This window comes from Heterodontus francisci, chromosome 5, assembly GCF_036365525.1.
Source record: "Heterodontus francisci isolate sHetFra1 chromosome 5, sHetFra1.hap1, whole genome shotgun sequence".
Taxonomy (NCBI): Eukaryota; Metazoa; Chordata; class Chondrichthyes; order Heterodontiformes; family Heterodontidae; genus Heterodontus; species Heterodontus francisci.
In genome coordinates, this window is record NC_090375.1 from 196,692,505 (window position 1) to 196,720,255 (window position 27,751).

General features: G+C 44.0%; 1 protein-coding gene across 2 annotated transcripts in view; it reads right to left on the reverse strand.

The window, feature by feature from the left end:
• nudcd1 (NudC domain containing 1) overlaps positions 1–27,751 on the reverse strand; it is a 137,751-nt gene that overhangs the window by 86,805 nt on the left and 23,195 nt on the right. For both annotated transcript variants that reach the window (XM_068032588.1, XM_068032589.1), the window contains exon 2: positions 15,160–15,314. In XM_068032588.1, coding sequence (XP_067888689.1) covers positions 15,160–15,314 — 155 coding nt within the window. The remainder of the gene's footprint in view (positions 1–15,159; positions 15,315–27,751) is intronic.

Genomic DNA, 27,751 nt, shown 5'->3' on the forward strand with positions numbered 1-27,751 from the left:
CCTTGCTCTGATCCAGAATCTGATTGAGCAGGGGTGTCCTTTACAAGGCATATGAAAGCAAGGCAAGTATCGCCATGGCTCTTCAACTAATCAGATTGCAGAATCATCACTGAGACATGCAGAATCTAAACAAGCAAGTATAAAGCAGGAAGTAGAAATTAGATTTAAATCATGTACAGCAAGCAAGGAGAGACAATAGTGGTAATGTCACTGAACTAGTAATCCAGAGGCCCAGGCTCAATCTCTGGAGTCAAGGGTTCAAATTCCACCGTGGCAGTTGGTGGAATTTAAATTCAATTAATTCATAAATTCAATTAATTAAAAATCTGGAATTGAAAGCTCGTCTCAATAATGATGCTATGAAGCTATCATTGATTGTTGTAAAAACCCATCTGGTTCACTAATGTCCTTTAGGGAAGGAAATCTGCTGTCCTTACCCAGCCTGACTTACATGTGACTCCAGACCCACAGAACTGTGGTGACTCTCAAATGCCCTCTGAATTGGCCTGGCAGGCCACTCAGCTGTCAAGGGTAATGAGGGATGGGCAACAAACGCTGGCCTTGCCAACGATGTTCACATCCCACTAAAGAATTTTAAAAACGGAGTGACTCCTGACAAAGCAGAGCATTCGCCAACGTCATCAGTACATCCAAACATTTGCCAGCTTGCCAGTACGAGTCCGTGCATGCATAGAACATAGATAGAACACAGAACAGTACAGCACAGTACAGGCCCTTCGGCCCACGATGTTGTGCTGAACCTTTAACCTACTCTAAGATCAAACTAACTACCTACCCTTCATTCTACTATCATCCATGTACCTATCCAAGAGTCGCTTAAATGCCCCTAACGTATCTGCTTTTACTACCACCGCTGGCAGCGCATTCCATGCACCCACCACTCTCTGTGTAAAGAACCTACCTCTGACATCTCCCCGAAACCTTCCTCCAATCACCTTAAAATTATACCCCCTGGTGATAGCCCTTTCCACCCTGGGAAAAAGTCTCTGACTATCCACTCTATCTATGCCTCTCATCATCTTGTACCCCTCTATCAAGTCACCTCTCATCCTTCTTCGCTCCAATGAGAAAAGCCCTAGCTCCCTCAATCTTTCTTCGTAGGACATGCCCTCCAGTCCAGGCAGCATCCTGGTAAATCTCCTCTGCACCCTCTCTAAAGCTTCCACATCCTTACTATAATGAGGAGACCAGAACTGAACACAATATTCCAAGTGTGGTCAATCCAGGGCCTTATAGAGCTGCAGCATAACCTCGCGGCTCTTAAACTCAATCCCCGTTAATGAAAGCCAACACACCATACGCCTTCTTAACAACCCTATCAACTTGGGTGGCAACTTTGAGCGATCTGTGGACATGGACCCCAAGATCCCTCTGTTCCTCCACACTACCAAGAATCCTGTCTTTAAGCCTGTATTCCGCATTCAAATTCGACCTTCCAAAATGAATCACTTCACACTTTTCCAGGTTGAACTCCATCTGCCACTTCTCAGCCCAGCTCTGCATCCTGTCAATGTCCCGTTGCAACCTACAACAGCCTTCCACACTATCCACAACTCCAGCGTAATGACGTCTGACGCAATGATGTCCCAATGTTGCCTCACCCCTCAATGGCCGTGATCGACACCTCCACCTCCCCCAACAGCATACTGCCCCCTTTCGCGATCACCACCTGGATCGCCGCTTCTCTCCCGCGCTCCCTCCCGCCATCGCCGCTTCTCTCCCGCGATCGCCGCTTCTCTCCCGCGCTCCCTCCTGTGATCGTCGCTTCTCTCCTGCACTCCCTCCCGCGCTCCCCGCATCTCTCCCGCGCTCCCCGCTTCTCTCCCATCCATGCTCTCTCACGATTGCCACCTTAATCGCTGCTTTCTTCCTCGCTCCCTCCGGTCATCACCACATCGCTTCCCCGCTCCCCGCTGCCTCCTGCTCCCGCCTCCCCAATTCATCCCGCTCCCGTCTGCTCCCAGCTCACCACTCCATCCCGTCGCGTCCCCACCTCGCCACTAGCAAACCATATGCTCCATACTGCTGCTGTTCCGGGTGGCGAGGCAGGAGCGAGCAGCGGGAGAGAATGGCGAGGAGACGGGCGCGGAAGAGAACGGCGGAATGTAGCGGTGAGCAGCCAGAAGCGGCGAGACGACGGCAGCGAGATGAAGATGCGATTGCGCCGGGGGTGGGGGGGGAAGGGAAACGATGATTTAGGTGGCAGTTGCAGCAAGAGCAGAGTATTGTTGTTGGGGGGAGGGGGTAGAGGTGGCGATCGCAGCCATTGAGGGGTAAATGGGGTTTGGGTTCAATTTGTTTTTTGTGTCAAATTGAGCAGCGCCATCTTTATTACTGGCAGCTGCCTGAGAAGTCGCAGACAGTGACATTCCAGTCGATGAGGCAGCATATGCACATGTGCTGGTAGGGCACCACCTCGTGCTTGCACTGTCAGCAAATGAAGCCTAAAAAGAGGCAGAATAAATATTGGGCAAAACAGATAGGATTGAGAGAGAGAGAGAGAGAGAGAGAGAGATAAAAGAGAAAAAGTAAAAAAAAACTTCAACATTAATTTTCTGAAAGAATGAGACTCCACACTAGCAAAGATTAAATTTTCAGGGCTAGAGAGGTTGTTTAGCAGTAATTAAGGCCTATCACGCTGTTAAAAAATTCACTTAATCCTAAATGCACCAGCCCTACTTTTTCTGGTGTCTTCAGTAGAAAACGAGTGAGTACGCACTGCAACTTCACGCCATTGCATGTAGTTAAATACCAAGTCTATTGGCGAGATTTAGTTATAGCGCAGCCTATGGAAAGGCATGGTAACTCAGACAGTAACTTCCGGATTTCCGCATTTAACTATGTATGTGTAGACTCTGGAAGCTGCTGTCTAATTTATTTCATAATAACATGTTAGATTCACCATTACTTTTAATGCCAAATCCAGCCATTACCTCTGAGCCACTCCATTCAGTTGCTATTCCCTTGCTAATTTACTTTTTCTTTCAATAGCTTTCGCTATGTCTTTCTTCTTTTTCATAACTGACTTATCTTCTCCTTTCACACGATTAAACTCAGTTCCTCTTTGATCCTTCTCAACATGAAAAGAGGCAAAGTACAGAGTATTACTCTCAATAGTTCTTGAACCCTACCTTCAAATACTGAAGGTAATTTTCACTCTTTTAAAGCCTACAGTTTTTCTCTGCTGTCAACAGTAAAAGTGATATCCAGTAACAGGCTGCAATTAATCTGCTCTCACCTTGCTTCTCAATTTTTTTTTTAAAGCCAATGGAAATAAGTTCAGATTTTATATATTTAAAAAGAAACTCAACCTACATTAAACAATCACAGAAAGCAGCTATTAGCCAAATGAATGAGTCAACTTGTAAGGATAGATGCCATTATTTTAAGGCAATTCAACATTACTCAAGAGCTCATTCCGTGGTGAACCACACTCCAACATTTATCCTTAAAATAAACAGCCTTTGTCGGTCATTAGAAGTCAGTGAAAGTATTGAATAAGCCTTGCATCTAATCCTATATTGTAGTAACAGCCAGTGATCTCATGCATCAGTGCTCCAAATATGCTAAAGCATGTGGGGAATGTCAAAGCAAATATTAGATGAGAAATAATTATTGCAACAAGCCAAACGACGAGTGTTTTACAGCACAGAAATGTTTTGCAATTGTGTGCGTTGATAACTACACCAACTGCTTATATCTTTCAGTAAGTTTGATGTGCACTTCCTTGAATCAAACTGTTTAAGGATTTAGCTATGGTACTGATAATGTTTTCACCTCCTAATGCTGATTCTGAAACAAGACTTTGTAATAAATACAAATTGGCAAAGAACTTTTAGAAGAAAACTGAAGAATCAGTTGCCATTTTTTAGTGATAGAGATTGTGACTTCACTAAAATTGGCAGCAGTAACGCACACCATCAGTGGCGGTGACAACAAATCAGCCTCGCTTCACTGGAATTCTATACAACAACTTGGAGTGCCCGTAACATAGCAAATACCCCAAGGCGCTTCATAGAGGCATTATCAAACAAAATTTAACACCGAGTCACATAAGGAGATATTAGGACAGGTGACCAAAAAGCTTGGTCAAAGAGTTAGGTTTTAAGGAGCATCTTAAAGGAAGAGAAAGAGGTAGAGAGGTGGAGAGGTTTAGCGAGGGAATTCCAAAGCTTAGGATCCAAGCAGCTGAAGGCACCGTTGCCAACGATGGAGATTCGCAAGCGGCCAGAATTGGAGCAGCGCACAGATCAAGGTTGGTGGGGGGGGTGGGGGGGGGGGCTGGGGGTGGTGTGAGAGTGGTTGTGGGGTGGGGTGCCGTTGTAGGGCTGAGATAGGGAGGGGCAAAGCAATGGTGGAATTTGAAAACAAGCGCATGTATCAGAAGCCAGTTAAGGATTGCCTTTAGGTATGTCTTTTGACTCTGGCATGTGACATTTTATCCTTCAATTAAGAATCCTGCTACAACCTGTTTAGCCACAGTAGTACACATTAATCTCAGAGGATTCTGTAATTGCATTTTCCTTGTACTCTCAAGAACAAGGAAAGAATCTTTAAAGAATTCTAGACAAATGGAATTCAATTAGCCTTTTCCCACAAATACAGAAGAGTTAATCTAAAATGACTCACTTAATTTTTTCCCCAGGATCTATCACTGACAGTTATATTATTCAAATATTCCCTTCAAACTGCATCATGTCCCAATTATTTTACCATTAACAGTTTGATCTTTGCAGCACCACTCAACTCTAACATCTTTTACACCTGCTCATATATTCTCATTAATCCTTAATGTTTGTAACACTGGCACTTTCCACAATTTCCTCACACCTAAAACAAAGACTTCCTTTTGTGCAAGACTTGGCTTTGAGGTATAGTGATTTCTGTAAGTAAATGTGGCAACCATTTTTGCACAGCACGATCCCTCAACAGCAAGAAGAATGGCCAGTTGGGTGATTTTCTGGTGATATTGTTTGGAGGTAGAAATGTGGGCCAGGTCACAGGGAACTCCTTGCTCTTTGAAAACTGCAACACTCAACTGAACCAGCTGCAACAGATAGATGAAATAAAAACAAGAAATGCTGGAACCACTCAGCAGGTCTGGCAGCATCTGTGAAAAGAGAAGCAGAGTTAACGTTTCGGGTCAGTGACCCTTCTTCGGAACAGATAGATGAATCCTGGTTGAATGTATCATTTCAAACTTTCATCACCAACCAAGCCTCACAACAGTCCACTGTAGTCAAATGGACAAGATTCATTTGAAAGTGAACATTTCCTGATTTATAGCATTAAATGATTACCTGTGAGCATTTACCAACAGAGGAAAATGATAAAACTATCCAAGTTTTGTATTGCACCCACTATTCTAGATGATACTGAAGGTCACTGTGGGGAAGGTACTTGATAAAGGGATTTTCTAGGAGGATGAAGGCAATGAGGGAGGAAATTTGGTGGGTAACTGGGTATTGTCTAAGAAATCTCATTAGAGGTTTCACAGGACTGCAAGGAAGTAAATGGAATGTCTTTATTTAAAAAAGGCAACTAATCTTACCCAAACTACAGGCCCATAATCCCAATACAGGTACAATAATACAATCTATTGTGGGATCTTGCAATGTGCAAAATGGTTGCCCCATTTAAGGAGTAGAAGGCACACCTACATTGCAAGAACTTGAAATAGCCTACACAGATTTAAAAGGGGAAGACCTTGTATGACAAACAACTGTCTCCTTTGAGGATGTTACAGATAAACTAGATAATAAACTGAAACATATGAAGTTTCACTAAGAATTTCAGAATGCAATAGACAAGAGGTGCACATGACTAACTAAGGTGAAAAAAATACAGAATGAGCAACTGATTAAAGGATAAAAATCAAGAATACAGAACAGGCTATACCTTCAGACCGAGGGAGAGCTGCTGCTAACTGTAGCAACAAAACAATAAATGCTTGGACCCATGTCAATACTAATCCACACAAGCCAACTTGATACAGAAAGCAACTATGGTTTGCAAATGTTCTCACACTATAAGGAATTTGCATATCACTTGTATTTTTCGTTATGCTGTGAGGCATTTATCTCTTGCATTTCTGTTCATGAGTAAAATGCAACCAGTTGTGGCGTGGACCAGCGTGTGGGGCTCACCGGGTGGTAAAAATGTGGAGGTGAAGGACATCAGGACAAAGGGAGCAGAATTCTGACTGAAGACATCATTGCCAAGGTTCATATTGGAATATATATAATTACACACACACACAGACAAATCAGAACATGCCACTGATGTGGTAGCCTGGGCTGTTATATCCGTCAGCCTGTCCACAACCACTCTTAAGGACAATGGCCTTTTGAAATGTGTGTGAATGGTTTCATTCTTGCCTGATCAAGATGCAGCTATCACATGCATGGGTGGTATGCACCCAAGACCCCCCTGCCCCCTTGCTGAGAGCATGATATGACCACATACACGTGGTCCTGCATAGCCGTGGTGGGATTGATAAGGCACTGAAACCCAATCAGATGACCAAATTCAATACCTTTTTTTAAATTCGTTCATGGGATGTGGGCGTCGCTGGCTAGGACAGCAATTATTGCCCATCCCTAATTGCCCTTGAGAAGGTGGTAGTGAGCTGCCTTCTTGAACCACTGCAGTCCATGTGGGGTCGGAACACCCACAGTGCTGTTTGGAAGGGAGTTCCAGAATTTTGACCCAGTGACAGTGAAGGAACAGCGATATATTCCATGTCAGGATGGCTTGGTGGGGAACTTGCAGGTGGTGGTGTTCCCATGCATCTGCTGCCCTTGTCCTTCTAGTTGCTAGAGGTCGCGGGTTTAGAAGGTGAAGCCTTGGTGTGCTGCTGCAGTGCATCTTGTAGATGGTACACACTGCTGCCACTGTATTTCAGTGGTGGAGGGAGTGAATGTTTGGGAATGGGGTTCCAATCAAGCAGGCTGCTTTGTCCTGGATGGTGTCGAGCTTCTTGAGTGTTGTTGGAGCTGCACCCATCCAGGCAAGTGGAGAGTATTCCATCACACTCCTAACTTGTGCCTTGTAGATGGTGGACAGGCTTTGGGGAGTCAGGAGATGACTGCAGGATTCCTAGCCTCTGACCTGCTCTTATAGCCACGGTATTTATATGGCTATTGCAGTTCAGTTTCTGGTCAATGGTAACCCCCCAGGATGTTGAACGTGGGGCACTCAGCGATCGTAATGCCAGTGAACATTAAGGAGACATGGTTAGATTCTCTCTTGTTGGAGATGGTCATTGCCTGGCACTTGTGTGGTGTAAATGTTACTTGCCACTTATCAGCCCAACCCTGGATGTTGTCCAGGTCTTGCTGCATTTCTACATGAACTGCTTCAGTATCTGAGGAGTTGTGAATGGTGCTGAACATTGTGCAATCATCAGCGAACATCCCCACTTCTGACCTTATGATTGAAGGAAGGTCATTAATGAAGTAGCTGAAGATGGTTGGGCCTAGGACACGACCCTGAGGAACTCCTGCAGTGATGTCCTGGAGCTGAGATGATTGACCTCCAACAACAACAACCATCTTCCTTTGCACTAGGTATGACTCCAACCAGTAGATTTTTCCCTTGATTCCCATTGACTCCAGTTTTGCTAGGGCTCCTTGATGCCATACTCGGTCAAATGCTGCCTCGATGTCAAGGGCTGTCACTCTCACCTCACCTCTGGAGTTCAGTTCTTTTGTCCATGTTTGAACCAAGGCTGTTGAGGTCAGGAGCTGAGTGGCCCTGGCAGAACCCAAAGTAAGCGTCACTGAACAGGTTATTGCTAAGCAAGTGCCGCTTGATAGAACTGTAAATGACACCTTCCATCGCTTTACCAATGATTGAGAGTAGACTGATGGGGTGGTAATGGCCAGGTTGGATTTGTCCTGCTTTGTGTGTACAGGACAGACCTGGGCAATTTTACACATTGCCAGGTAGATGCCAGTGTTGTAGCTGTACTGGAACAGCTTGCCTAGGGGCACAGCAAATTCTGGAGCATGGGTCTTCAGTACTATTGCCAGAATGGTATCTGAGCCTTTGCAGTATCCAGTGCCTTCAGTCATTTCTTGATATCATGTGGAGTGAATCGAATTGGCCGAAGACTGGCATCTGTGATGCTGGGGACCTCAGGAGGAGACCGAGATGGATCATCCACTCGGCACTTCTGGCTGAAGATTAGATTAGATTAGGTTAGAGATACAGCACTGAAACAGGCCCTTCGGCCCACCGAGTCTGTGCCGAACATCAACCACCCATTTATACTAATCCTACACTAATCGCATATTCCTACCAAACATCCCCACCTGTCCCTACATTTCCCTACCACCTACCTATACTAGTGACAATTTATAATGGCCAATTTACCTATCAACCTGCAAGTCTTTTGGCTTGTGGGAGGAAACCGGAGCACCCGGAGAAAACCCACGCAGACACAGGGAGAACTTGCAAACTCCACACAGGCAGTACCCGGAATCGAACCCGGGTCCCTGGAGCTGTGAGGCTGCGGTGCTAACCACTGCGCCACTATGCAAATACTTCAGCCTTGTCTTTTGCACTGATGTGCTGGGCTCCCCCATCATTGAGGATGGGGATATCTGTGGAGTCACCTCCTCCTGTTAGTTGTTTAATTGTCCACCACCATTCATGATTGGATGTGGCAGCACTGCAGAGCTTAGATCTGATCCATTGATTGTGGGATCGCTTAGCTCTGTCTATTGCATGCTGCTTACGCAGTTTGGCATGCAAGTAGTCCTGGGTTGTAGCTTCACCAGGCTAACACCTCATTTTGAGGTATGTCTGGTGCTGCTCCTGACATACCATCCTGCACTCTTCATTGAACCAGGGTTGATCCCCCAGGTTGATGGTAATGGCAGAGTGGGGGATATGCCAGGCCACAAGGTTACAGATTGTGGCTGAGTACAGTTCTGCTGCTGCTGATGGCCCACAGCATCTCATGGATGCCCAGTTTTGCATTGCAAGATCTGTTCGAAATCTATCCCATTTAGCACAGTGGTAGTGCTATACAACATGAAGGAGGGTATCCTCAATGTGAAGACAGAATTTCGTCTCCACAAGGACTGTACGGTGGTCACTCCTACCGATGCTGTCATGGACAGATGCATCTGCGACAGGCAGATTGGTGAGGCCGAGGTCGAGTATGTTGTTCCCTCGTGTTGGTTCCCTTACCACCTGCCGCAGACCCAGTCTAGCAGCTATCTCCTTTAGGACTCGGCCAGCTCGGTCAGTAATGGTGCTACCAAGCCATTCATGTTGATGGACATTGAAGTTCCCCACCCAGAGTACATTCTGCACCCTTGCCACCCTCAGTGCTTCCTCCAAGTGGTGTTCAACGTGGGGAAGCACTGATTCATCAGCTGAGGGAGGGCAGTGGTGGTAATCAGCAAGAGATTTCCTTGCCCATGTTTGACCTGATGCCATGAGACTTCATGGGGTCCGGAGTCAATGTTGAGGACTCCCAAGGCAACTCCCTCCCGACTGTATACCACTGTGCCACCACCTCTGCTGGGTCTGTCCTGCCGGTGGGACAGGACATACCCGGGGATGGCGATGGCGGCGTCTGGGACATTGTCTGTAAGATATGATTCACTGAGTATGACTATGTCAGGCTGCTGCTTGACTAGTCTGTGGGACAGTTCTCCCAATTTTGGCACAAGCCCCCAGATATTAGTAAGGAGGACTTTGCAGGATTGACAGGGCTGGGTTTGCCGTTGCAGTTATTGTTTCCGGTGCCTAGGTCGATGCCAGGTGGTTTCATTCCTTATTGACTTTGTAGCGGTTTGATACAACTGAGTGGCTTGCTAGGCCATTTCAGAGGGCATTTGAGAGTCAACCACATTGCTGCATGAAAAATGTTGTCCTAGATCTATTGTGCAACCGAACTGACAAATGGCAAATAAACTAGCAGTGCATAGTTCAAAAAATCTGTTGTAAGTGTCCACGAATGGAATTGAATCAAATTGACACCGGGTGACTTTAGAGAGAGACCTGGGAGCAGTTTCAACATCAGTCCAGCGTAGTGAAGCAATTAAAAGCTCGCATATATAGGCAATGCGAGACACAGAAGTTCTGGTCGACTTTTTCAATGCACAATCAGATCAGACTTAGCATATTGTGTTCAGTTCTAATCACCATGCCACAAAAAGATACAAGTACATTGTAAAGGATGCAAAGAAGAGCAATAACACTCTCCCAAATGGAAAGTGGATGAGAGTTGAGGAATGATTAGAGAAGCTTAAGTCTGACAGCCGAGTTGGCAGGCAATTAAAGTGTATTGATACTGTGTTATATAGATAAAACAAACTCAGATTATGGCTCCAAAGTAACCTGGGAGAAGCAGGACCAAATAAAAAGTAGTAAAATAAGCTTAGACCAGTCAGAAAACAGTTCTTTACTCAGAGACAGATGTTCAGAATCAGCCTGGCAGGGTATTAACAACATTAGGGATGTTCAAAATAATTAAATACTACAACAGGACAGTTAGAGCAATAGAGGGATAAACATTTTTTAGGTTTTTCTCAACTCTGACCTTTATTTTGTTTTCTTATATGCTCCTTAATGTCAAATTTTGCATTCTTTAAAATCTTCGCAGGTTAATGCACTGGTAACTCAAGCAGCACCATTACTACATTACAACTTCATTTACTTTGCTTTGCTCAGCACATTAAATAGCAAGAGTTTTTGATAGCTATTGGTCAGAAACCATAATGCAGTGTGTCACACCAATGTGTTTTGTGGAATGATAATTTTCTTTGGTCCACTGACTGGAGATATGAATTTATATACTTTTTAAAAAATTTTTAAAAGATAAGCTGCCAGTAAAGTCAAGCTTTCAGCTTAAGCTAATCACCTAGTTTGCAACACTGTACCCTACATTGCAAAGGACTGTGTTGAGGGAGACAAAATGTCTGCATTTCCTAGCAAGAACCAAGACCCAGGAAATTTAAAGGAACTGTTTGTTCTCTTTCTTTTAGCAAGAAGAAGAAATACTGCTAAATGCTATGTTTGAATCACTGAGTGACTGTCATGTGACAAGCCCCTCCCCATCAATGGTTTTAAGCTTCTGTTTTCTCTGCAGCAGAGGACTCTTGACATGTGCAGACCCGAGTAGGGGTCTCTCTCTCCATTCCAGCTTGAAAGTTTTCAAACCCTGCCTGTTGTCTGACCACCTTTGCATACTCCGGCTACAATCAGAAACCCCAATGGAGGAAATAATCCACATCACTATCTCCAAGAGACTCACTGAACCAGTCATCTACCTCTTCAAACTAAAAGCTCAGGACTACTGAATTAGCCAGCCAAATCACCAAACTTCACAGACTGTATACCTTTTTTTATGGACTCTAACTCAACCAATCTACCTTTCCCCACTCTGTAACCTACTTGTGTGTGTAAACCTCCAGAGTGTATCTGCGAGTGGAAGTTGGTGTGTTGTTTATTATTTTTATTAGCTCGTTTTAGGTACGATAAAGTTAACCTCTTTCTTTGTCAACTCAAGAAAACCTGTCTGATTACTTACTTGCTATGATCATAAGAACCAAACAGCTACTAAATTGGCCAGTACATTCACTTTAAGAAAGAATTAAACCTGTTGTGGTCAAACAAGGAGAGGGAAAAGAGGGAAGCCCTTTGACCCCCTCCTTACAAGTGTAAAATGCAAGTTATGCCAAGAAGGGAAAGGAGGAAGGAAGAGGGGAGAGGTCTGACTGACTTCCACATTGATCAAACTTTTCTATAGGCTGATCCTGTAGTTTTACTTAAGTCTGAAATGTCATTATTACCCATATTAGTTGTGACAGAGAATGGAAGGGAGAAAATATCCAGGAACAAGCATAGTTAGTGCAGCTATATTACTGTGTCAGTTTGTTTTTAAAATGTAATGCTGTAATGTTCAAAAAGGCTAATAGAGTGATGGTTTTTATGTCTAGAGGACTAGAATACAAGGGGATTGAAATCATGCTTCAGCAGTACAAAGCCCTGGTTAGATCACAGCTGGAATACTGTCTTCAGTTCTGGGCACTACACCTTAGGAAGAATATGAAAGTCTTGAGGCAGGAATATAAAAACAGATTGTAAGAGCTTTGGCAAGTATATAAAAAGAGTAGCTAAAGTAAATGTTGGCTCCTTGAAGGCAAAGAAATTATCATGGAGAATGAGGAAATGGCAGAGATGTTGAACAAATATTTATGTGGCTTCACAGCAGAAGACAAATTACATACCAGAAATAGAGGGTAATCAAGGGGCTAATAAGAGTGACGAACTTAAGGTAATAATATCAGCAGAGAAAAAGTATAGGAGAAACTTAAGGGACTAAAAGCTGACAAATCGCCAGGACCTGATAGCCTACATCCTAGATTTCGAAAAGTGGTAGCTGTAGAGATAGTGGATGCACTGGTCATGATTTTCCAAAATTCCTTAGATTCCGGAACAATCCCATTGAATTGGAAGTTAGCAAATGTAACACCGGTCAAGAAAGGAGGGAGAGAGAAAACAGAGAACTATAGGCCAATTAGCCTGACATCAGTCATCATTATTAAGGAAATCGTAACAATAAACTTAGAAAATCATAGTATGATCAGACAAAGTCAACATGGTTTTATTTATTTATTTAGAGATACAGCACTGAAACAGGCCCTGCGGCCCACCGAGTCTGTGCCGACCATCAACCACCCATTTATACTAACCCTACATTAATCCCATATTCCTACAACATCCCCACCTTCCCCTACCACCGACCTATACTGGGGGCAATTTTTTATAATGGCCAATTTATATATCAACCTGCAAGTCTTTGGCAGTGGGAGGAAACCGAAGCACCCGGAGAAAACCCACGCAGACACAGGGAGAACTTGCAAACTCCCACAGGCAGTACCCAGAATCGAACCCAGGTCGCTGGAGCTGTGAGGCTGCGGTGCTAACCACTGCGCCACCCCTAAAGAAAGGGAAATTCTGTTTGACAAATTTTTTTGAGGATGGAACAAGTAGAATAAAGGGGAGCCAGTAGATGTAGCTTATTTGGATTTCCAAAAGACATTCGATAAGGTGCCACACAAAAGGTTAACTGGCAAAATAAGACCTCATGGAGCTGGGGGTAATATATTAACACGGATGGAGGATTGGTTAATGGACAGGAAGCAGAAAATAGGGATAAATGGGGCATTTGCATATTGGCAGGCTGTAACTAGTGGAGTGCCGCAAGGATCAGTGCTGGGCCTCAGCTATTTACAATATTTATTAATGGCTTAGACAAAGAGACCGAGAGTAATGTATCGAAGTTGGCTAACAATACAAAGCTAGGTGCGAATGTAAGCTGCGAGGAGGACACATAAAGGCTGCAAAGAAATATAAACAGGTTAAGTGAGTGGGCAAGAAGGTGGCAGATGGAGTATAATGTGGGGAAGTGTGAGGTTATTCAATTTGTTAGTAAGAATAGAAAAGCAGAGTAATTTTTTTTTTAAAACGGGAAACTTCTAAATGTTGATGTTCAGAGAGACTTGGGTGTACTCGTACAAGGAACACAAAACGTTAGCGTGTGGGTACAGCAAGAAATTAGGAAGGTAATGGCATGTTGGCCTTTATTGCAAAGGGATTGGAGTACAAGAATAAAGAAATCTTACGACAATTGTACAAGGCTTTGGTGAGACAACACCTGGTCTCCATGTTAAAGGAAGGATATATTTACACTGGAGGTGGTACAGCAAATGTTCACGAGATTGGTTCCTGGGATGAGAGGCTCAATTTACTCAGCCAATACTCTCAGAAGTTTAGAAGAATGAGAAGTGATATCATTGAAACATACAAGATTCTGAAGGGAATAAAAGCAAAATACTGCGGATGCTGGAAATCTGAAATAAAAACAAGAAATGCTGGAACCACTCAGCAGGTCTGGCAGCATCTGTGGAAAGAGAAGCAGAGTTAACGTTTCGGGTCAGTGACCCTTCATCGGAACATGAAGATTCTGAAGGAGCTTGACAAGGTAGACGCTGAGAGGTTGTTTCCCTTGGTTGGGGAATCTAAAACACAGAGTCACAATCTCAGGATAAGGAGATGGTCATTTAGGACTGAGATGAGGAGAAATTTCTTCACTCAAGAGGGTTGTGAATCTTTGGAATTCTCTACCACAGAAGCTTGTGGATGCTCCATTATTGAATATATTTAAGGCTGAGACGGACAGATTTTTGGTCTCTCAGAGAATCAAGGGAGATGGGGAGCAGGCGGGAAGGTGGAGTTGAGGCAGAAAATCAGCCGTGTTTGTATTGAATGGCAGAGCAGGCTCGAGGGGCCAAATGGTCTACTCCTGCTCCTATTTCTTATGGTCTTAGGGAGTGCAGAGTAGATTTACGAGAATGATACCTGGACTCCAAAGTTACGAGGAGAAATTACACAAACTAAGGTTGCATTCCCTGGAATTTAGAAGGTTAAAGGATGATTTGATTGAAGATTTCAAGATATTAAGAGGAACAGCTAGGGTAAATAGAAACTCTTTCCACAGGTTAGGGCATCTAGGACTAAAGGGCATAGGCAATTAGAATCAGACCTTTCAGGAGTGAAATTAGGAAACACTTCTACACACAAAAGGTGATAGAAGTTTGAAATGTTCTTCCGCAAAAGGCAATTAATGCTGGATCAGTTATTAATTTTAAATCTGAGATTGATAGATTTTTGTTAAGCAAAGATATTAAGGAATATGGGGAAAAGGCAGGTATATGGAGTTAGGTTGCAGCCACGATCTCCTTGAATGGTAGACAGGCTTGAGTGGCTAAATGGCCTACTCCTGTTCCTATGTACCCAGTTTTTTTCCCCTTAGTCCAACAGTAAAGATCCATTTCAGAATGTGAACAGGTATAGCAGACTCATTATTCCCTAATGAAAAATACAAACTGGATTTTCAAGATGGAAAATTACTGAAGTATTAGATTACATCTGTTGCAACAATTCACTATCAAGTCAAATTCAACTCTTTCCAGGCTACACTTCCTACAGGAGTTGCAGATATTTGAATTGACAGTTTCCTTTATGAAGACAAAGGTTTAATCTCTCAATCCTTCACAAGTTCACAGCATATATCGTTTCAAAAAGTTAAATGGAGATAGAATAAGACAAACTTACCAAAGTGATAGCCAGGTGCATGACTCTCTCATGCTGATCGATATAATAGACACTGTCTTGATACCACCTGTCACAGTGCAGGTAGTTGTACATGCCAAAGACACACATATGGTCCAGGGTGTACTGATCCTCTCGAAGTTTCACTTCAGCTACAGCTAAATAAAAATCAAAGGCATGATCAGAATAACCAACAACAACTCAAAGACAAATTTCTTACACACTCAAGAGATTCCATTTCTAGCTGGCTACTAAATTGAATTCTCCCAACATCTGAATCAGAATCAATCATTTCAGCTCAACAAAATGCAGACACAAAAAAAACAATGTCTTTGATGCACAGAAGTCAGTACAATTTTTCTACTCTTACATCCTGAGGTCATGAAAGGCACTATATAAATGCAAGTCTGTCTTTCTACGATTGCAAGTAGCTTATAGCATGCATTAGCATTCGCTGTGCATATGCAGCAGGGTTTGCTAAAGGCAGACAACTACAAGCTGGCTTCTAACAGCAAAGCTTATTGCCAGCACACTGTGTTGAAAATAAGACAATTTGAACATACTCAAAATTTTGGCTTGATACTTTCTCTCTTGGTCTGTGTTCCAAGTATGCTAATTATATGTACTATTTGAAATTACACCCATAGCAAAGAAAATTCTATGATGTATTTAAATATAAAGTTACTGACTTCCAAGAATCTTAAGGTTAATAGTTAATTGCTTTTTGTAACTATCAATCGCGCTTCAAGATTTCACCAACAACTGTTTTTTTTTAATTTAACAGTAAGACAGGAGCACAGGCACAAGTAGGCATTACCTCAAATCCATTCAACCTTCACTTAAAAGATGCTTCATGCTTCCACTTGTGTAAAAGAGTCAAGTGAGATGCAATCGCCTCAACCTTAAAGCCTGAATCATAATGTATTCCATTCCAACACCAGCTCACTTGATTGATCCCAAACAATAATAGATCATTTTACTTCCAGCAAGGCTGCACTTTTATTTAGAGATACAGCACTGAAACAGGCCCTTTGGCCCACCGAGTCTGTGCCGACCAACAACCACCCATTTATACTAACCCTACAGTAATCCCATATTCCCTATCACCTACCTACACTAGGGGCAATTTACAATGACCAATTTACCTATCACCTACAAGTCTTTGGCTGTGGGAGGAAACCGGAGCACCCGGTGAAAACCCACGCAGTCACAGGGAGAACTTGCAAACGCCGCACAGACAGTACCCAGAATTGAACCTGGGTCCCTGGAGCTGTGAGGCTGCGGTGCTAACCACTGCGCCACTCAATTTCCTTCCCTTCCTCTTCCCCAAAGGCGTTGACACGTTTCTGCTACCTCATCCAGGTAGTCATTCTTCACATGTAAATGGGGTCAGTGAAGGCAGTCTATTTGACCGTGAAAACAGTTTAGCCAAGCATGATCCCACTCTCATCCAATGTCCATACACATGCCTTTTCTGCATAAGACACTGGATGGCGGCATTGAGAGAATGCCGGCAGATTTCATTCTCTAGTCCAAGGTGACCAAGGAGGAATCGCATCACCACATGGCTGCTCAAGCTAATCAGATAACACAGCACAGATCAGGAAATTAACCTGGGATTTACTGGGCTACATGGCTTGTAATGTAGAAGATTGTGTGGTGCCTTTATTCACTAAGCCATCAAGAAAACTTCACTCCATTTTGATTCATGTTTAATGATCTTTAAAAAAATCAATTGACTAAGATGTTATAAATGACCAAACAACAGTCAGTGTCAGAAAAAAAATCTCATAAGACTTATCAAATGAAAGTTAGAATAAATTAATCCATCACAGTATTTACAAGAAAGAAAGAAGGACTTGCATTTCCATAGCACCTTCAACCTCAGGATGTCCCAAAGTGCTTTACAGTCAAGTACTTTCTGAAGTGCAGTTGCTGTTGTATAAAATGACAATCCAATTTTATGGTCACCATTACTGTTACAAGTTTTGTATTCCAGATTTATTTAATTAACTGAACCTAAATTTCCCAGCTGACATGGCGGGATTGGAACTCACGTCTCAATATCATTAGTCTAGGTCTCTGGATTACTTCTTTTGGGCCTCCTCATCTCGAGACAATGGATACGTGCCTGGAGGTGGTTAGTGGTTTGTGAAGCAGCGCCTGGAGTGGCTATAAAGGCCAATTCTGGAGTGACAGGCTCTTCCACAGGTGCTGCAGCGAAATTTGTTTGTCGGGGCTGTTGCACAGTTGGCTCTCCCCTTGCGCCTCTGTCCTTTTTTCCTGCCAACTACTAAGTCTCTTTGACTCGCCACATTTTAGCCCTGACTTTATGGCTGCCCGCCAGCTCTGGCGAACGCTGGCAACTGACTCCCACAACTAGTGATCAATGTCACAGGATTTCATGTCGCGTTTGCAAACGTCTTTAAAGTGGAGACATGGACGGCTGGTGGGTCTGATACCAGTGGCGAGCTCGCTGTACAATGTGTCTTTGGGGATCCTGCCATCTTCCATGCGGCTCACATGGCCAAGCCATCTCAAGCGCCGCTGACTCAGTAGTGTGTACAAGCTGGGGATGTTGGCCGCCTCGAGGACTTCTGTGTTGGAGATACGGTCCTGCTACCTGATGCCAAGTATTCTCCGGAGGCAGCGAAGATGGAATGAATTGAGACGTCGCTCTTGGCTGACATATGTTGTCCAGGCCTCGCTGCCATAGAGCAAGGTACTGAGGACACAGGCCTGATACACTCGGACTTTTATGTTCCGTGTCAGTGTGCCATTTTCCCACACTCTCTTGGCCAGTCTGGACATAGCAGTGGAAGCCTTACCCAAGCGCTTGTTGATTTCTGCATCTAGAGACAGGTTACTGGAGATAGTTGAGCCTATCAATATAGAGATAGTTCACCGGGTGAACTCTTGAACCACTTCCAGAGCGTGGTTGCCAATATTGATGGATGGAGCATTTCTGACGTCCTGTCCCATGATGTTCGTTTTCTTAAGGCTGATGGTTAGGCCAAATTCATTGCAGGCAGCCGCAAATCTGTCGATGAGACTCTGCCGGCACTCTTCAGTGTGAGATGTTAAAGCAGCATCGTTACTAGTTCACTAATATAACGACTTTGCTACCGCACCCTAAATCATATTACAAATTAGAAAACTCTAGCCTCATCTGTTGATAGCATTTTCCATGCAGTGCTAAAAATGAGAGAGAAGACTTGCACCTTTCACAACCTCAGGATGACTTAAAGCATTTTATAACCAATGAAGTACTTTTTGAAGTGTAGTCACAGTTATAAATGTAGGTAACGTGACAGCTAATTAGCACACAGCAAGCTCCCACAAACCGCGATGAGATAATGACCAGATAATTTTGATTGAGGGATAAATATTGGCCAAGGCAATGGGGGAAAACTCCCTTTCTCTTCTTCAAAGAGTGCCATGCAATCTTTTACATCCACCTGAGGGGACAGATGGGGCCTCAGTTTAAAGTCTTATTGGAAAGGCAGCACCTCTGACAGTGCCGCTCTCTCAGTACTGCACTGGGAGTGGCAGCCTGGATTATGGACTCAAGTCACTGAAGTGGGACTTGAACTCACAAGCTTCCGACTCAGAGATGAGAGTGTTACCCATGAGCCATGGCTGACTGGAATTAAATGGTTACTATACAAAATGTTACGTTAAAACTGTGGCTGCACATATTGTGGTTTCCACTTGACCAAGTCTAAATAGATTGCACTGACCATAAAATTTAACCTTAAATACACTTTAACTAAAAAATGTTTTGCTTTTGTTAAAATCAATCACAAACTGGTTCCTTCTGTATTTCTAGGTAACCTCTCAAGAAACTGTTTCAGTAGCTAACAGTAGAATTCACATCACTTCCCAAGATCGTAACGCCAATATTTACCCTCAATAATATCACCAACAAAACAAGTTATTTGCTTAGTATCACCTTGCTGTTTGTGGGAGCTTACTGTGTGCAAATTGGCTGCCGTGGTTTCTACATTATGTTCTGCAGTGAACAAACAGCATACGTGCCACTTTAAATGCTAAACCCAACAGCTTTAGGATACAAAGCGCCTTCTTCTTCTTCGGCCTCCTTGTCTCGAGAGACGATGGGTAAGCACCTAAAGGTGGTCAGTGGTTTGTGGAGCAGCACCTGGAGTGGCTACAAAGGCCAATTCTAGAGTGACAGACTCTTCCACAGGTGCTGCAGATAAAATTGGTTGTTGGGGCTGTTACACAGTTGGCTCTCCCCTTGCGCTGCTGTCTTTTTTCCTGCCAACTGCTAAGTCTCTTCGACTCGCCATGCTTTAGCCCCGCCTTTATGGTTGCCCGTCAGCTCTGGCGATCGCTGGCAACTGACTCCCACGACTTGTGATCAATGTCACAGGACTTCATGTCACGTTTGCAGACGTCTTTAAAGCAGAGATATGGATGGCCGGTGGGTCTGATACCAGTGACGAGTATGACGAGCTCACTGTACAACGTGTCCTTGGGGATCCTGCCATCTTCCATGCGGCTCACATGGCCAAGCCATCTCAAGCGCCGCTGGCTCAGTAGGGTGTATATGCTGGGGATGTTGGCCGCCTCGAGGACTTCTGCGTTGGAGATACGGTCCTGCTACCTGATGCCAAGGATTCTCTGGAGGCAGCGAAGATGGAATGAGTTGAGACGTTGCTCTTGGCTGCAAAGCTATCGAGGCATTTACAACTAATTTTCACTGAGTAACCTTTTCAAAATTAAAACTAAAAGAATATAAAGGTGGTGAAGAAATTTCTGTAAAGGTGTCAAACCCCTTTCATGAGCTATCAGGCTTTGAAAAGTGTGTGTTAAATATAGAAAGACTTGCATTTCTATAGCACCTTTCATGGCTTCAAGTCCCAAAATACTTCACAGCCAATGAAGTGCTTCTGAAGTGTAGTCACCATTGTAATATGAAAACTGCAAAAGCCCATGTGCGCAAAACAAGCTCCCACAAACAGCAACCTGATAATGATCAGATAATCTGTTTTTGTGATCTTGGTTGAAGAGATAAATATTGGCCAGAACACCGGGGATAACTCCCCTGGTCTTCTTAGAAATAATGCCATGGGATCTTATACATCCACCTGAGAGCAGAGGCAGAGCCTTAGTTTAACATCTCATCCAAAAGACAGTCATCTGCATAAAGTTAGTGTTGGGTAATGGCTTTTGACAACTGATGCCAGCTGCAGAAGTGGACGTCAAGTCAGGCTGGGGAGACTCAAAGGGCGGGGTGGAAGCTCCTGCTACTCCGGGCCCACAAGGATTTCGCACAGAAGTAATTTTTCAAAACTTACTTTGGCCTCTTCCAGCCACTTTGGCTCGGCTGTCGGGACTAACACTGGTCATACCTCCCCCATCTCACTTTGAAAATCACATGTGGCACCAAATTTGAGTTTTGGTGGGACCACATCTGGACTACTATGTGCAGTTTTAGTCTCCACATTTAAGAAAGGAGATGCAAAAGGTACACTAGATTGGTCTCTGGGATGAGGGGGTTGTCCTATCATGAGAGGCTGAGTAAATGGGGCCTATATTCTCTGGAGTTTAGAAGAATGAGACATGATCTCATTGAAAATCCAAGATTCTGAAGGGACTGTAGAGGGTAGACACTTTTAGTTTTTTAGTTTAGAGATACAGCACTGAAACAGGCCCTTCGGCCCACCGACTCTGTGCCGACCATCAACCACCCATCCATACTAACCTACACTAATTCCATATTCCTACCACATCCCCACCTGTCCCTACATTTTTCCTACCACCTACCTATACTAGGGGCAATTTCTAATGGCCAATTTACCCATCAACCTGCAAGTCTTTGGCATGTGGGAGGAAACCAGAGCACCCGGATGAAACCCACGCAGACACAGGGAATACTTGCAAACTCCACACAGGCAGTACCCAGAACTGAACCCGGGTCACTGGAGCTGTGAGGCTGCGGTGCTAACCACTGCGCCGCACTGAGATTGTTTCTGCTGGTCAGGGAATCTAAAACATGGGGGCACAGTCTCAGGATAAGGGGATGATCATTTAGGACTAAGATGAGGAGAAATTACTTCACACAAAGGGTTGTGAATCTTTGGAATTCTCTACCCCAGAGGATTGTGGATGCTCCATCATTGAATACATTTAAGGCTGGGATAGTTAGGTTTTTGGTCTGTCAGGGAATCAAGGGATATGGGGCGCGGGCGGGAAAGTGGAATTGAAGCCCAAGATGAGCCATGATCGCATTGAATGGCAGAGCAGGCTCAATGGGCCATATGGTCTACTCCTGCTCCTATTTCTTGTGTTTTTCAGCAGGCCCCAACATTTGAATTTAAATGAGACCTACACTTGCCCGCAGCAGGAGCCTCAGCTGACTTCAAAGCCGGCGCAGATACAATGGTGTAATGCAGGAACAGGCCAGCAAGCAGACTCAGCCGGATCTTAACCACCACCAGAAACACCAACCACCCCCCCTCCCCACCCCACACCTCATTCCCACTGGGCAAGAGAGGGGTGAAAAGTGAGCCCTAACCATCAGCCTCAAGAAAACGAACATCATGGGACAGGACATCAGAAATGCTCCATTCAATACTCCACCTTGCTCTACGGCAGCGAGGCCTGCACAACGTACGTCAGCCAAGAGCGATGTCTCAATTCATTCCATCTTCGCTGCCTCCGGAGAATCCTTGGCATCAGGTGGCAGGACCGTATCTCCTACACAGAAGTCCTCAAGGCATATCCCCAGCATATACACCCTACTGAGTCAGCGGTGCTTGAGATGGCTTGGCCATGTGAGCCTCATGGAAGATGGCAGGATCCCCAAGGACACATTGTACAGCGAGCTCGTCACTGGTATCAGACCCACCGGCCGTCCATATCTCTGCTTTAAAGACATCTGCAAATGCGACATGAAGTCCTGTGACATTGATCACAAGTCGTGGGAGTCAGTTGCCAGTGATTGTCAGAGCTGGCGGGCAGCCATAAAGGCGGGGCTGAAGTGTGGCGAGTCAAAGAGACTTAGCAGTTGGCAGGGAAAAAGACAGAAGTGCAAGGGGAGAGCCAACTGTGTAACAGCCCCAACAACCAATTTTATCTGTAGCACCTGTGGAAGAGTCTGACAATCTAGAATTGGCCTTTATAGCCACTCCAGGCGCTGCTTCACAAACCACTGACCACCTCCAGGCGCGTATCAATTGTCTCTCGAGACAAGGTGGCCAAAGAAGAAGTAGTGTTGGAGACAGAATTCATTGGGGTGCAAAAGATTGCTGTGGGAAGGGAAGGAAGGAAAGAATTCTTGTGGGCTGCACACTGTGATTCACCTGGTAGAGAAGTGATGATTGATGTCAAGATTTAGTGATCAACATTAAGAACAAAAGTCAAGTCACTGCATGAACTAGAATGGAGATCCAATATAACATTCATAATCTAAACCATTATACAGAATAAGCCATCACATGCATTTTGTACAGTAAAACCAGATTACAAAACTTGTAAATGACATTTAAAGTCATTCCCCATTAATATAGGACATTAGCAAACAAAGCAGAACATGCATTGACTGGGAAGTTTAATTTCCTATAATAAAACATGCCACCCCAGCCTTCTATTTATGTACTTCTGTTGAAGACAATCTTCTTTATCAGATGAATTTAAAACACTGGAAAGTGAGAAATCATTTCATTTTAAATATGCAGACTGCAACTTTTATTTATTAGGCACTGCTATTGCAGAGCTTCCGCCATGAGGCTCTAGCAATTCTGTTGTGAACTGTTTTATTAGGGAGCCTTTTCCATTAAATGCTTTGTTTGCCTCAAGGTAACTTGCTAGTTGGCAGTTATTTAGTGGCTTGGATGGGTCTTTAGCAGAAAGACTGGACATTGACAGCTCTGAGCAGTTTGTTGTCCGTCACACTTGCCCTTCTGGCTGAACAAAGCCTACAGCAATCTCAGAATTACTAGAGGGACAGCAATTCTACTGAGTACAACATGCAACTTCACCATCTTTAGAGCTTGGAGAGAATCTACTCCTCGCCAAAAAGCACAGACAAGACAAGCAGCCATTACATCAAGTGTGGATGCCAACAATCTATGTCCCTGTACGTACCTGGCAGAGATTATGCAGCACACTGCTGAAACTATGTGCAAATTAATCACATTTGTTCTTGATTGTATGAATATAAAATTTGAACCAAATAAAATGCCCTCATTTGTGAATGTGACAAATGTGTCTCAGGAAATCACCTCACGTCTTTTAACATATACAGCTTCTATCTGAGACGTGTCCCACTTTGATAAGGCAGGGGTCTTGCAGTGGGCGTTTGGAAGGATGGAGGGAGTGAAGATGATCAAAACATTCAGCATGAGCACATAAAGGAGGGAAGGAACTGCAGTTTTCAGGTCAGGCCTGTGAGAGAGAGAGATCAAAGTGAATCCTAGCCCTAAAGTGGAGCTGCACTGGAGAAGGTGGTACTGAGTCAAGCCACCAAGAACAAGCCTGCGAAAGAGGAAGGGACCCTGAACCTGAGCTTGCGATCTCAGACTGACCTACGAGGAAGGGAGCTGAGCGCAGCACAGCGCAATTGAAACCAAAGCAGGTATGAAAAGAAAGGGAGCAAAACTGGAGCCCTCAGATTAGGCAGGAGAGGAGAGAGCCAGCATTGGGTCAATGAAGGAGCAGGATAATGTGGTTAAATAAAAACTGCAGAGTGCTGTATGTGGGTCTTTGATCTTCTGCTCATCTGGAGGCCTTACAGGCCAGAGCACAGAAATGAGGCATCGGTATACCTGGTCCTATCCGCTCATTGAGAAGAGCATAGCCAGGCTTGAGGTTGTTGGAGAAGTCTGGTGCAATCATCAACAGCCAGCCATGGAAAGAAAATAGTTGTTGGGAGTCATTAGAAAAGATGTGTCAGTTACGTTTATGGATACATTTATAATCTTTGTTCTAAATTGTTGAACTTCTTGTGCCTATCATGCTGTTTTTAAGGAGTATAGCAGTGGGTGAAGAACTGTCACAGTGACTGAGTGTGAGAAATTTTGTGTGTATTGCCACAGGTATGGTGAGAATATTTCATTGCAATATTCCATTGAGGAAAGTTTTTTGGGAGGAGAGAGAAAGATTGAGAGAGAAAATAAAAAAAATTAAAGAGAGAAAAACAAAGGCAATACAAATTTAATCAATATGGAAGCATCATAACAGAGCATGTAATGAAACAGATGAAATTTGCAATAATCAAATAACTCCCTATATCAAGTTGAAAAAAGCACTTTGAAACAGATTAAAATTCATTGTAGCTACCCTACATTTCAATATAATTCAGTAGAACTTGTCCTGGTAACAGGTTTGACTATTGTTTCCACAGGAAGGGAAGAAAAAGCTATTACAATGTTTACTGTACCTCTGTGCATAATAAAAATGTCTATCAGATGGCCCTTTCACGTTATGGCTCCTGCGAGAGTGAGAGAAACAGATGATTTCCCTGCCACTGTTCCCCATATTTTAGATTTGAGGTCTGCTGTTGGTCTCCTCCAGGCCCACTAGAAATTGATTGAGTGCAGAAGACAGCTCTTCTACACCGAATGGCCCCAAATTATTTAATGGCTTGCTTCCAATCAGCTAGATTTTGATGCTAGCTCAGTACATATAGTAGCCACGGTTCTGACAGCACATAGCAGGACTTGAAAGAATCAGTCTCTTCTGCAGCCAGAATAGGATCACTTCTACTTCAGGAGTGTGGTCAAGTGAGTAAGACGTGACTCAACAACACTCCAGCAGAACAATTTTTTTTTATTCATTCATGGGATGAGGGCGTCGCTGGCCAGGCCAGCATCTGGAGGCATAGGAAGGTCGCTTTTCTTTTCCCCTTCTCTTCTAGCACACTGTTTCATAGACACCAGCAGCCCTCCCGAGTGGATTTTCTTCATGAGAACTGGCAGGCTGTTCGACTGTGGGAGCACACCAAGCCTGATGACATCCTTTTCTGACGGTCACACATTTGCAAGTTCCAGAGGTTCACCAGACAGCCATCAATCAATGGGAACCCTGGCTAATTTTCCCCTCCTTTGTCCAAGGACAGCAGGAGGAATTTCTATACATGGACACAAGGATTTCAACTCGACTCATTTCCCCTCACTTCCTTTCAACAATAGCTAGAAGTGTTTCTCACCTATACTTCAATTGCCAGAGGGCACAGATTGAAACCACTTAGCAAGAACTAAAAGGGAGATGAGCAGAATTGTTATTTTTTTTACGGTGAGTTATGACCTGTTAGTGCTACCTGAAAGGGAGGTGGAAGCAGAATAACTTTCAAAAGCAAATTGGATAAATACTTGAAGTGGAAACATTTGAATGGATATGGTGAAATAGCTGCTGTAGTGAGACTAATTGGACAGATCCTTCAAAGGGCCCACACAGTAAGATGGCCCAAATGGCCTCCTTCTGTATTGTACGATCCTATGGTTCAATAATTAGGCAGGATCACAACCGTGAACTGTCCTACTGAAGACACAGGAACCAAGAGTGGAGGACAAATGTCATATCAAGTACAGGAAAGAATTAAGAAATACCAACATGAGGAGACAGAAGTAAAGGAAAAATAAAAAAGGTACAAAAAATTCTTTGCAAAGAAAAAATATCAAAACTTGAAAGACTGTGATCTTCAGCATTTCATATTTCAATCAGATGTGAGATGTAGCAGGTTTTCCCAGCAGAGTGTAAATCACCCTGAGTTTTTTTTAATCTGCTGGCCTGCCTCAGGACAAACAACTGTTAACAGCTGATGACTCAAACTCCACCTGGCAGATTCCTGTGTGATTAATTTCACAACCCTGCCAGTATAAAACGGATAGTTTTCGCATGGCCTCCTCATAGACTTGCCAACAACTGATGGTTATTTTGGGTAATGAAGGAAACAATGCCACTTTATTGGTTCAAATAACAAGTGTAAATAGGATCAGTATGCATGCTGAATAGCAAGGATTAAGTACTAAGTACTGCAGCTCATTAACAATTCCCGGACCCCTTGCCAATGGGATTGATTAGGCAGTTTGCTGACAAACACATCAGGATGAAGCAACTAATCAAACCTAAGTGGAGTGCCTGCAAATCAGCATCTTACTAAAACAGTCCATCAGTCTGTAAAAAATATATTGCAGGAAATCGGTCCCCAGTGGGTTGTCAAACCAAAACAGACATCCCACTTATTCATTTCAATTCAGAGGCTTGTATTATATTATCAAAATCAGGAAAGAAAACCTTGTGTAATCAAAATGTCGAGTCAAACTGCACTGCAGTATCTGGCCACAGGAGCAACCCCATTACTGATTCTGGCCACTACACACCCAGGATCAATGTAGAAAGACCAAGCTTAAAATGAGAATGTATGCCCATTTTTGAAACTAAAATTGTGCCTGTGCGTGTGTGAACATGTTTTTTTATTGGTTCGTAGGATGTGAGCATCGCTGGATTGGCCAGCATTTCTTTCCCATCCCTAATTGCCCTGGAGAGGTGGTGCTGAGCTGTCTGCTTGAACCGCTGCAGTCCACGTGGTGTAGGTACATCCACAGTGCTGTGAGGAAGGAAGTTCCAGGATTTTGACCCAGTGACAGTGAAGGAACGGCGATATAGTTCAAAGTCAGGATGGTGTGTGGCTTGGAGGGGAACTTGCAGGTGGTGGTGTTCCCATGCATTTGCTGCCTTTGTCCTTCAAGGTGGTAGAGGTCGTGGGTTTGGAAGGTGTTGTCTAAAGAGCCTTGGTGAGTTGCTGCAGTGCATCTTGTAGATGGCATCTTGTAGATGCCACTATGCGTCGGTGGTGGAGGGATTGAATCTTGAAGGTGGTGGATGGGGTGCCAATCAAGCGGGCTGCTTTGTCCTGGATGGTGTCAAGCTCCTTGAGTGTTGTTGGAGCTGCACCCACCCAGGCAAGTGGAGAGTATTCCATCACACTCCTGATTTGTGCCTTGTAGATGGTGGACAGGCTTTGGGGAGTCAGGAGGTGAGTTACTCGCCACAGGATTCCTAGCCTCTGACCTGCTGTTGTAGCCACGGTGTTTATATGGCTACTCCAGTTCTGTTTCTGGTCAATAGTAACCCCCCAGGATGTTGATAGTGGGGGTTTCAGTGATCGCAATGCCATTGAATGTCAAGAGGAGATGGTTAGATTATGTCTTGTTGGAGATGATCATTGCCTGGCACTTGTGTGATGCAAATATTACTTGCCACTTACAAGCCTAAGCCTGGATATTGTCCAGGTCATGCTGCATGGAATGCTTCAGAATGTGAGGAGTCGCGAATGGTGCTAGCATTGTGCAATCATCCCCACTTCTGACCTTATGATTGAAGCAAGGTCATTGATGAAGCAGCTGAAGATGGTTGGGCCTAGGATACTACCCTGAGGAACTCCTGCAATGATGTCCTAGAGCTGAGCTGCTTGACCTCCAACATCCACAACCATTTTCCTTTGTGCTAGGTATGACTCCAACGTGTGCGCTATGTGGACATGTGTGAGCGTGAGTGCCTTTGTGAGGGTGTGCAGTCTGTGTGGTTATTTTATATGCAGTAATATTTATTCTGAAGGGCTGTAAAT